Consider the following 12,738-nt stretch of genomic DNA (forward strand, 5'->3'; position numbering starts at 1 on the left):
GAAAACAAGTGCTTTAGACGATACACGAATCAAAGCTCAGAATTTAATTTACTCATTTGTTTTTCAGGGTAGAGCACCGATCTCCATGGACATTTTTCAGACTCAACCCAGGAGCAGTATCTGGTCAAGTGACTTGCTCAGTCACACAGACAAGGGAGATTAACGGAATCAACCCTTGTTACCACTAGGCCACAGGAAACGGCTTAACATCTCCTTAATCCTCTAAGCCAACTGCCAAACAAAATATTCAAAGAATTAGCACGAGATGTAATAGAATACACTGGCTAAGAATAGTGACTAAACCGGAACAAGTGGTTCAGAGCTGTGCCATTTGCAATTCATGCAACAGCAATCCAGAACAGAGATTATCCAACACACTCAATAGTCATCCTAGTACTGGACAGCATTCTCAAACACGAGTTCAATTACACACTAATGTTTAATTTCAAAGAGGGCAGGTACCTCGTGTTATTCTACATCCCCTGAAGCAATAAGCCTGACAGACATAAAAGTCAAAGTATGATTAGTGTATTAACAGTACAAGGTCAAGAATTCAAATGTGTACACAAGTAGGAATGTCCAATCCACATTAACTGAAATCTAATGATCAGGAAAGAACTACCCAGACAGAAATTTTAAGAAAGAGTACCAAAAGCCATGAAGATTTATTTTACTATAACTTTGGAATATTCCACTATAGGGACTAAAGTCTCCCAAATAGCTCAATTGTTAATAGGCAGAAGGTTGAAAAGCAAATTGCATTCTACAACTGTGTACTGATTATCCATACGCTTTAGCAATAAAGTAGAAGTAGTGCCGGAAAATATGACAGAAAAATTAATGCTGCCAATATGGAAATAATAGCACACACACACACACACGCATAATGTCACTGGTCATACCTTAACAGCAAGTTAAGTTCCCAAGAAAGACAGTGTAGCAAGAAGTGTTCCAAAATGAGTTAAATGTTCATAGTGACGAGTCCTAAAGTCTCTAGAGATATAAAATATTGAAGAAACCAAACAGATATGGACTGCCCAACAGCTGATGATTGAAGGCTGACAGGTATTTATTAAACCATCTTTTGAATGCATACACTATTTGATTCTCAATTTGTACTTTGTAAGGGTTCAAGTAACAAAGTACAAAACCTGAAGGTCTAACGTCGGGCACTACTGACAAGGTCAATGAAAAACAGCTACACACATGCAGCTCCATAAACATTAAGAGCAACTTAATTTCACATAGGCATTTATTTCTTGAAAAAATAGGAAATATAGCATTATAATTAAAATGTTGGCCAACATCAAATGGGGCGACACTTGGTACTGCACATTCTAGAGAGTCCCATTGTAAAATATCACCAAGAATTTGAGCTGCAAGACTCCCTTCTCCATCATACATGTAAATACTTTACATAACCTTACATTTGATGCAGAGATTATGAGCTTTAGTTCTCGTCGTACAGGGTTCGATTCCCTTAGCCCTCATTTGTCTGCTATGCGAGCTTGACCAAGTCACTTAACTGGACATTATTCCCAGGTTGCACCTGAAGAGACTCCAATTAGCAAATGGATTATTATAATGTAAGTGTGCCTGATAATTTCAGTCTCAAAAAACACTGTGTAGCTTAAGCACAAAAAAGGATCAAAAGGATACATCTTATTGCACTTATTTTCAAAATAATCCTGCTGTTTTAATAGGAAGGCTAATGTACATACTAGACAGTACATATCCAACCAGGCAGTGATCAAATGCGAGAATCAAACCCACGGCCTTGGAAGCTAACCACCATTATGCCAACCCCAACCCCTTTGTTTTAAAGGCAACAAAATACAGTGCACTATTAATGCTAATATTCTATTATCGTTTCCAGTATGGAACATGAGATATACCCATTGTATGTGAGATGCATTCACACTGCACTGAGTCTGATGCAGCTTTCCATGCATGATCATGATCTGTATAAATTACTGTACTGTACTTGTAAGTTATCATAGATTAGTTTTTTTTTCTGCAGGCAATGCATCAACTCTGTAAAATGATATGGCCTTAATTAGAAATGTGAATACCCATCACACTTTAGAAAAAAAAAAAGATTCTATAGGCTCTTCTGTTGTAACTTTTTGGTAATCTATAGCACATATTCCTTGCAAAGAGTATTTTAATATCCCCTTCAGCACAGCACATTAGGGTGACCGTCAAGAGGGCTGGAGTGTGATGCTAAAGATGTGCCTAATAATGTTCACTAGCTGGCCTGTGTTTGACTAAATGAAATGTGGTATTTAATAACATTTATATTTTTATAAAACATACACGACTTCCACATTTTATGTATATAGAATTTAAAGTAACGAATATTTCTGTTTTCCATAACATAGTGAAGTTTCTCGTCCAAAGCGGGTGGTTACTGATAATTGGGATGTTTACATAGGGAAAGGGTACAAAATCAGTTGTTACAGTGTTGTGAAGAGTTGTCGAAAGTCAGCAGTTGTTTACTACTCTTGACCCCCCCCCCCCCGCAGATGGAAATTTAAAATAAACATTTTGCGAGGGAGAAAAAAAATCGCAGGGCGCTTTTCTGTTGTGAACATTTTCCCGTGAGGCCAAGAACGTCGGACAAAATTCAGGGCACACACGGACACGACTAGCCACTCGGAATACCAAACGAAAGCAAACACCAACAGTGACACAGAAGAGAACTTGACTACGAATTGCCAAGACACTGTTTCCCCCGAGTAAAATATAATGTACTGGTAAAATCGTTGATGTTGTGACTACACAGCCACCGCTCGTACACCAGCTTGGGATTTTTTCGTAACAAACATCCGATGGTAATACTTTTTCTGCGCTGGAGGAAAAAGTCACAGAAACACTTGATCACACTGTCAGAAGAAAACAAAAAATACGAAGCGAATTAGGCGGGCGCGCGCAGGGAGAAGGGCGGGACCAGATGAACCAGGAACCGGCTGCTGCAGTGGCAGCAGCTGTTAGTTCAGGGCGCAAACTCTGACAGGGACACTGCAAGCAGCAATGATCAGCTACATGCAAGTGACACATACTCAGTCCAGCTAAGGACACATACCCCCACCCAGCCAACATTTATTAGGAAATGTTACATCCGTGCTTACGAGCCACTGCAAATAATACCGTCTAGATGTATGTCAATTGTGTTACATTTATCCTCGTATTACATCAAATAGTTTGCTTTATCAACTGTACACTTTTAAGACACACATATGCAAACCTGTATTTAAAGATCGAGCACATACCTGGATCTCAAAATGCTGCGTTCTTTTAGTGGGCTGCTGCTCGTCAGTTGCAGTGCACTCCTGAAATAGATCACACAGCAGCTTAATGAAAAGACATTGTGTATTTTACACGTACTAAAAACAAAACAGATGCTGTCACCCTTACATCTGATTTCCTTTTCCTGGTTATCGCCATATCATCCTGAGCTTCTGTTTTTGCATTTTTTGCTTGGAGGCGGCCACTGCAATTTAACAAAATAAAAATACATAAGATCTACTATTCCAGGTTCCAATTTTGTAAGTATATACATATATTTTTTTTCCCAACATAACCATTACCTGCGTCTTGACATTTTCTCAGATGGTAGTTCTTTCTAAACTGAAGAGTTTCCAAGAGTAAAACAAAAATAAATCATTGGAAATATGCACATTTTATACGATCTACACAAAATATGCTGCACATCTCCTTTCACACTACTTCCTGTCTCTGCATAAGTATTAAAACATATATAATACTGGTGCTGCATATTCACCAATCCCAACCCCCCCATGCATCAACAGTACAAAATGTTTATAAATTATTTTTAAAAATATATATAAAGCTATATGAGCATTCAGCAGGATGTCAGAGTTATAATTTATTTAAGCACTACTCTTCCGCGCCTGTTTATTTAAAGCGGGCAAAGAAAGCATTTTGGCTTGTCACATCCAGATCTGCCTTCCCTCCAAGACTTTTTAAAATGCCCAATAATTTTGTACGTAATGCCACTTTAACTACATGATTATCCAGCTGTAACATATTATTAAATATAAGGCACGCATTACTTCTAATAGGAAGTCATTTAAAATCCAAGGTGTGAGTCCTTTGCAATGAATAAGCTATCTCGTTGCACAGCACAAACTCATGTCTCTCTCAAATAACAAAGTCCACTCCAGTAACGTACAGTATAAAATCCATTCAATGGAAATACAACCAGCTCAAGCCCTGTTTTTGATCATTCAAATAACATGGATATTGAACTCGTATTATGTACATTGTACAGATTCATACATTCAAGAATATTTAGATCCCCAGCTTCGTCTTGGAAAGTCCTTAAATGACTCTTTTAGTAGATATATTAATTCAGCTGGCATAATTTCAGACACGATTTTCGGATCCATTCATTCATGCTTTCATTAACATGATCTTAACTGCAGACACTCACCAGCAGCAGTTGGTCAGCTGGCGCCGGCGCCAACCCTTTTTATGGGGAAGGCGGGACACACTGCGCATGCCCAACTGTTTGGTATTTCGGAGTTTGTTAAACCGGCGCGGGATTCACTGTAGTTACTGTTAAATATTCAGGGCGGGAGATTTAACGGGGACTACCTGATAACATTTGTAATTAGTCTTTACTATGCTACGTTTATACTTTCTGTTAAAAAGTTCCACTATACTCACCAGCGGTGTTTTTTGTCTGGTGAATATATGCTGGGGAATGCTACAGTTTATCTCTACAGTCCTCGTTTTAACGTTTCGCATTTATACGCATTTACAATTCTTGTGGACTGCTGCCTGAAGTAGTTATTGACACTAAACGCTAAATAATTATTACGGAGTTAAGAAACGTAAGCTGGTTGTGACCGTCATAGCAGCTACACTCGTATAAAAATATCATCTTTTTTGACCGTAAATGGAATTCATTACTTGTATATTCATATTTACTGGGTAGGTTGTTTTATGTGATCATAGTACTCTGCTTAAATACAATATCGTTACTTTAGATGAATGAAGCGACATGAACATTTTTTGAAATTCCGCGCTTATCCGTAGTCAGTCATTACGTGAATTGTTGCCTGCCTCGGGGGCGGAGACAGTGACAGTCACCGACCAATAGAAAGTAAAGTTCCGTGCGACAACGTGGGTAGTGTTCAGATGTAAACACAAGCACTGAGGTCCAAGTGCGCAAATAAACTCTGCTCTGTCTGTAAGCTTATTTATTTGTTACTAGAGTAAATGGGTTACTCTTTATTGTACTCAAAACGTGCTATCACCTTGCAGATTGGAGTAATTACAAAAAAGGCTGTTTTCCGCCAGTCGACCAGAATGGAATCTGTTGTCTCTTTGTATGATGTGATCCATAGAACAAAATTATACCAAGCTCATCATCAGAATAATGTGAAACTTGCATCTGTATTCTAAAAGGTTTGGGCAATGCCACGATGCACTGCAAGGTTCTCAGAAGGCCTCCTGAGCTAAAAGGAGAAAACTGTGCAGCGGGGACGTAGTCAGGCGTTTATAGATTTTGCACAAAGAATCCATATTGCTTCCCCACTAAAAGTATGCAAGTTACACAACGGAACCTTGCAGTGAAATAACGTAAATAGCTGACGTGCTTCCGAGGAATGAGCGTTTCATTTACAGTATATTAGGAGGCTTCCATGACAGTACAGCATTTGTGAAAAGCCTGTGTACCACACTGTAATCCACATCATGTGGAAATGCTGGTTTTACTTATAAAGAAGATCCTTTAATGAATTAATATGACTAATTTCTATTTACCATGGATTTCGAGAGGTATGATCCACATCACTACACTGATAATTTCATGCAATTACCAGTTTATTAAGCAACAGATCTGTGTGCCGTGTGCACTAATGGTAGTAATCAACACTAACAAGCCTCAGTGCCATAGTATAGTAGTCAGACCCCCATAGCTTCAAGTCATAACGGTAACCGTATATATTCTGTGTATTCTCACTATCTCTACTAACCTTTTTTAATTGTATACTTCCCCTTTTGCCCGCTGACCATCAAGACCCCTCACCTTCCTGTATGTCATTTCATTTCCCAATGGTGGGAAATTTCCAGATCTACTGGGTTGAGATTTGTCCATGGGGGTCATCTTACAGTCAAACATTAAGGCTGCTTGTGCCCTTGACAACAGACCTAACGTGATCTCTTTTTACTGTCAATGGCTTAACTCATCCTGTGGTGATGACATCAGTACTTGCAAGGACCACCAGTGACAATTTGTCTGATCAAGCATATTGCTCCACATGTGCAAACAAGGGCTAACACCACTGGTTAGGTGGTCACATCGTAATTCTCCCTGCACTGGCAACCCCATCACAATATGCCATCACCCTTTGCTGGAGAATGTGTTAGCAAAGCAATGGCATGAGCCAACCAGGATACATCACCAGAGATCTAAACCGAAGAACCAAAAATAGTGAGGCAGCAACATTAATGGCGATATTGTACTTAAAGGCCACACCTTGCTTTTTGTGCAGAAGTGAGTGTGTCACGAATGATTGACGACCAGGTCTGCATATGTAATGAGCCATGACTGACATGGCATTCTAATCAGCTGACAGCCCTAGTTTCTCCTGTTACAGATTAAGGTTAATAATCATATGTGCATTAAATCCAAGACCGCTACACACACACAAACTAAATACAAATGATCATCATCCATGCTCCTAGAAATAAGTCTGCCCCCTTCACGTTTGTTGCTAGTTTTATAAAAGTGAGAACAAAGTTGCACTCAATACTTTTGTGACGTTTGCTGCGACGTATAAAAAATGCTGACAGAAAAAGACATTACTTCAAAAGTTGTAACACTTTCTTGGAACATGGATAACAACCCCTATTGTGCTGGATTGTCATAGTCACTGCACCTTCCCATATGTTTTCGTAGTGGACTCGTACTTCTCAACTGTCCAGATTTCCGCCTATTTTTGATATTTTCCTCATAAAATTGGTGGTTTTCTGCAAACCGTTGAGGGTTGAAGTCAATAAATAATGACACACACTTAACCTTTTAGACCAGGAAATCTGGACAAAGCCATAAATAAAGTGAGACAAAGGCCATCCAAAATAAGGGCAATTTTTTTTTAAATATTGCTCTTAAACTTAGAAATTTACAGCGATATTTTACTCGGAGAAACAATAAAGTCAGCACTGTCAGATGGTCTTTAAGAATTAGAACTATCAGTAACATTACACAGTATAAAGTATCAAACAACATGGCTATATAAACTATATTGGTTTATTGGATGTTATGGATATTAACACTAGATTCTACATACTAGAAACATATGCTAGTGTCGCTATTGAGGGAATGCATATTCATTAGTGCCCGAATATGAAATAGCACAGGGGCGGGTTTTGAGCAGGGCTTGCTATGGCGCATCTGGTGAGACCCTCAAGTACAATATCGCCACATTAACTTTCTTGTATTTTGTGTTGCTTTATTGCCTTCTTCTGTTTTGTATATTGTGACTCATTTTCCTTATACTATGTTTTACTTATGTTCTGCTTTTAATTGTGCATTTAACCTAGGAAACAGACCACGGCTGTGTCTATTATGAGTCACACACAAATTGTTTTCCCACCTTCCCATACTGGTGCTATTGTGTTTTTTAAACTCAACTGTCTTTCTAATTACCTGACCTTCATGTTAATTTTACTACATATCTCCTTTCCTCTCCTCTTTCACTGGTTATTGTGAGGGTACTTTTCCATTAACGGGACAACAGCTTTCTGGGCCTGGATTTGGGTTAACGGAAAAGTACTGATATTTAATATACCTAAAATTATTAATTTTGTTTGTAATGTCAGAAACAGGTCAGTTATCCTGGTGAAATGTTTTAAAACAAACACACACATTTCCAGACCCAGATAACTTTAGGTAATACGTGTTAAACTAGTCCTTATACCATTATTCCTCAACAGAAGACTTTACAGTGCATTTCAAACATCCACTACCCTACCACCTGGGAGAGCAGATGGGTCTCTTCACTTTGTCCTCTCTGCATGAGAGTATCTGAAACTCCTAAAAATGGAAATGTGCTCTCATTTCCTCCCAAAAGTTCCTGTCAATCAAATTTTGCATGTAAAACAAACTTTAAGTCAATCTGCCCTTTGCTTCTAATGTAAAAGATATAGACACCCTTTAACTTCTGCTTTCGCTTCTTTGATTTCTTACGTCACGTGTTAAAAGCAAAAGTGACAGGAGGTAATCACAGTGCCATCTTTTTCTTACTGGAGGTAGTTGATACTAAACAGTTGATTAAGAGAAGTAGTGTACAACCCCACACTAATGTTTCAGCATTGTTTTACCTGTGTATGCTGTGTCTGCTAAAGGTAAAAAAAAATCAAACACCATTACAAACACATGCACACAACAAAATTAGTGTTTTCCGTATAGAGCTTTACAGTTTTCCTTGTGCACATGTAAAACTTGACTTGGTACTTTTACCCATTTGGCATTTTCCAGCAATGCCTATAACTGAAGGCATGTACAGTGTTCAGACTCAAAAGTTTAGCGCACCAGCCCTGTCATCTTGTGAGAAGCACACTTCCTGAAACTTGGCAAAAAAAAAAAAAAGTTTTCAAAGTTTTTTTCTAAATAACAACAGGTTGCAGATGAAAAGTGAAGCAATGCACTTTATCCAGTTAATTACATAAAAAGGACCATCGAAAATGGCTGGAATTAATTTGATTAAAACATACTACAAATAACTGTATGATTTTCTACGTTCAACGGCATTAAATCATTTCAACAATTTTTTTTGCAGAATGTCCAGAATGATTTTTGCCTCATATCTGTTCCTCATAAAATTTTATGGTTTTCTGGCAAATCAATGAGGACTGAACTCACTTAATAATGACATTTATTTCAGTTTCAGTCTTAATATATTTAAGAAAAATGTGTACTAACACAAATCCTGTTATTCTAGCAACTAAGTTTATTAAATCAATATTAAAAAAATATGTCTCTATTTTTGGTCTTTGTCCCCACAATATCTTAGGCTCTGTGGCACTTTTCCGATACATAATGGTATTTTTCCATTAACGCAAATCCAGGCCCAGAAAGCTGTTGCCCCATTAACAGAAAGGTACCATTGTAAGCACAAAATTATCATTTTGTGAAGTCACTTCCATTCAGCTATTTAAATTTATTGGCCGTCCCACTGTATTCCATAGAACTAGAATACAAAGTGCCCCCCCTCCCAATTCTGTCTTGCTCTTTTAAAATGAGTGGCACTCCACTTAGATAGCTAAAGTTTAAGTTACCCCATCTTTCATACATAACTGCTTAGTGCACACTGCAGCCCTTAGGATATTAACCCATTTTCCATCTTAACTTTAAAATCTGTAACATCTACTCCATTACCATCAATTACTGATGAGCCCACATTCTGCCTTCTAGTAGTCATATTGGAATTAGTGCTTCTGTTTTGCTCCTGGTGAGAGAAGAAGCAGAACATTATTTCATGGGGACTGCTGATCACAGCAAAGCCTAATAACAGCTCCAGAGGTGCCAGTTTGACATTTATGCTTATATTTTGCTCCTGGTGTGAGAAGAAGTAGAGTGCATAAATTCCTGACTTTTTCTGGTTGAGAAGTGAGTGTCTGTGCTTGACCTTTCTGATTGGTCTGGTTGCTATTCAAGGCGTCTATCAGCAAAAGGTTACAACAGGCCTACAGACCCTCGTACAATGTGGAACAGGACTGTGGATCACCAAATAGGGTGTGGCCTGCTTCTCATCTTGGGATTGGTGCTGCTGTTTTGCTTCTGGTGAGAAAAGAAGCAAACAAGCATTGTATTCCAGCAGAGTGAAGCTGTGGTGAGACCAGCACTAGTAGTAGTGAGGTAGTAGCTATTCAGGTGACCAACGTAATTTCATCATTCTTGACAAGCTATTTCTTTCTTTTCAGTAACTACTGCTTGATTTGCTTCTAACTTCAGAACATATGCCTAAATACTTTATCCATAAATCATCATGTTCTACTTATTAGTTTCTCCTCAAGTGTTTTGCACTGCCCTGCATAGCCACAGACACCTCAAGCTGACATTTTTCCTGTAAAAGCACCATTGAAATTTCACCAATACCTAGTTGCACACAGGAGAACTAGTTTGCAATGACAAGTACTTCCCCCAGAGTTGCAAACCATATGCTCCTGACATTACTTTATATTCTTAATCCAATTGTCTAACCAATAAAAAAGGGTCTGTAGCCATGGATATGAACTTTCCCACTATCACTGTTACCAGATTTGTGGATATGGGCATCCTGAGGCAATGCAGAAGTTTCCTCATGTTTACTGACAGCCAGTTAATTCTCAAACAAATGGATATGGTATGTGAGAGATGTATTTACAAAATGTGACTGGAGGCAAAGCTCTTGCATAAAAGCACTCCTAATGTCAATAAGGTTGTCATTAGTACACACACTGCATCCATGACATACAATTCAAAGCAGACACATAGACCCACATATGCTGAGGCACTTAAAAGTTACCTTCCTAAACCCCAAAGACCTCCTAGACGAAGTACATATAACAAACACCCTCAGCAACCCCGAATGCAGTCTTTCAAAACAACACCCATATCTCATGGACCCTCTGCTTCTAAGCCCATAAGACAAGCTACCTCAGAATCCAACATTCTGGTCATTAAAGACTCCATTGTGAGACACACTGATGTCCCTCTCACCAGGCCAAATAAGGAGAAAGTCATGGTTAGTAGCTTATCAGAGGCTAGGAGCTGCCACATTACGCATGCAATGAGGTAGTTGGACCACAAGTATTAGTATGACTCAGTCATAGTTCATGTGGGTGTAAATGACCTGAAACGTACCTCCCTAGACTATATGAAGAGAGACATCATGGAGTTCTCAGAGTATGTGTCTCAAGATGGTATGAGCCTAGCACTGAACAGCATTTTACCTTCTCCAAGGATGATGCCATAATATGAACAAAAGATGACTGACTATAATCATTGGCTTAGTTCCTGGTGTCATTCTTAGGGGGTGCAATATTTGTCAGTATGGAAGGAGTTGGTCAACAGACCACACTGTTTTGCCAAAGATGGTCTGCACCTCTCCTCGCTAAGCTTTCTAATTTTTTTAACAAGAAACATCTTTATTAAATTATCATGTATGACATAGGCAATTTTATATTTATATAAATGAAAATAAACCATACCGACACGATCTCAGTTGCAAACATTATAAATTACAAAGCATGCTGACACAAATGTAGCTGCAAACGTTATGCATCACTTAAATATATCCAGTCATTGTCAGACATTACATAGCTCATTCAGTTCCTGCCTTCTTTTAAAGCTTGTTCCTCCTCTGCATGTATTGATCCCACACTTCCCATTTTTCCTGTGTAATTTGCTCCTACCCTTTCCTAAATACCCCAGTTCCAGTTGTATTATCTGTTACTATCATCACTATTTCTACTAAAGTTGGTTTAGACTTTGACTTCCATTTTCTAGTAATTGCTGTTTTTGGCAGCCATCATAATTAGACTCAGCAAGGCCTTACTATGTGTAGGTAATTCCAATTCTGTATCACAGCTCAAAAATATAATTTCCTTAGTTACACCAATTTGCTCACCCAACATCTCCAACAGAGCAGTCTGCAGGGAATCTTTAAAGTCTGCCAACTCATTACACTACAAGAAAATATGTTCCCAGTTACCTGTTACTTCCCCATCACACCTCCAACATTTGTTCTCTACCTGAGGAAAATGAGTCTACTTGGGGTATAAAAATACCAATGTAAACACTTTAAAGTAAAGATCCTAAATCTTCTACACTTTGTAGGCAGACGGAGGCATGCCCAGTATGCCCTGGCCTTGGCAAAGAGGCAACGCATAGCACACACACTGACACAGTAGGGACCCAGGGACTGACACCTCTCTCTTTCTCGCAGACATAGTAAAATGGGATGCCACACACATCACACTACCTGTACCTTACCATGTATAGGCAGTGTACTGCTTGCATCTGACATAGACAGCCCTCAAGCACTGACATCACAACTGCCACAGGCACAGGCTAAGTCAGTCTTCTTAACAATAAATGAATGGAGTAGTATGTTCTGGTAGCATATCTATATTATCGCTGCATGCATGCAAGGGAATGGGGTGGCCTACTGGGATAGCAGCAGACAACTGACAGCTGTGTGGGACACTAGGAAATGTTTTCCCAATACTGGCTTCCCCACACTATGCAGTAATACCCAAGGTGACAAATCCCACTGCAATATATGTGGGTGGGGCAACTAACTGGGGGGTCATAGGTCACATGCATGGATGTCAGTGTGGGGGTCCCATACTCACCCATCAGCCTCACCCAGCAAGTCAGTCATAGGAAACCATAAAGAAATATCTGGCAAAGGCCCACAAATGGCGACAATGATGAAATACCCCCCCCCCACAGACTTGCACAGTGATAGTATAACAGATCTTGCAATTGCAGTAAGGCTCTTAAGGGTAAGAAGTCTGAAACTCAAATGTATGCCATTACAGTCTGCCCTGTGGTATTTAGTGATATGCCTCTAGTCCCCAAGACAAGGCACAATACTATGCTATATTTAACCAAACCGTAAAGCAAACATCTGCACAGTCTGTGCAAATGTGTACAGTTGACAGGTGTGCCCCCACACCCATATTCCCATAGAAATGCAGTAACATGTATGCTCGTAG

At 39.1% G+C, this 12,738-nt stretch overlaps 1 protein-coding gene across 2 annotated transcripts in view; it reads right to left on the reverse strand.

The window, feature by feature from the left end:
- The window catches only part of CCNE2 (cyclin E2), a 123,565-nt gene extending 119,109 nt beyond the window's left edge, over positions 1-4,456 (reverse strand). The window contains exons 1-4 of one of the 2 annotated variants that reach the window (XM_044066570.1): positions 4,303-4,456; positions 3,591-3,630; positions 3,418-3,493; positions 3,273-3,332 (exon numbers count right to left, since the gene is read on the reverse strand). In XM_044066570.1, coding sequence (XP_043922505.1) covers positions 3,273-3,332; positions 3,418-3,493; positions 3,591-3,604 — 150 coding nt within the window. In that variant the 5' untranslated portion in view covers positions 3,605-3,630; positions 4,303-4,456. Of the gene's footprint in view, positions 1-3,272; positions 3,333-3,417; positions 3,494-3,590; positions 3,631-4,076 lie in introns of both variants that reach the window. The other variant, XM_044066571.1, reaches the window with a different exon arrangement.
- Between the last annotated feature and the right edge of the window lie 8,282 nt (positions 4,457-12,738).

Source organism: Protopterus annectens, chromosome 3.part1, assembly GCF_019279795.1.
Source record: "Protopterus annectens isolate FY-2018-M chromosome 3.part1, PAN1.0, whole genome shotgun sequence".
Classification (NCBI taxonomy): Eukaryota; Metazoa; Chordata; order Ceratodontiformes; family Protopteridae; genus Protopterus; species Protopterus annectens.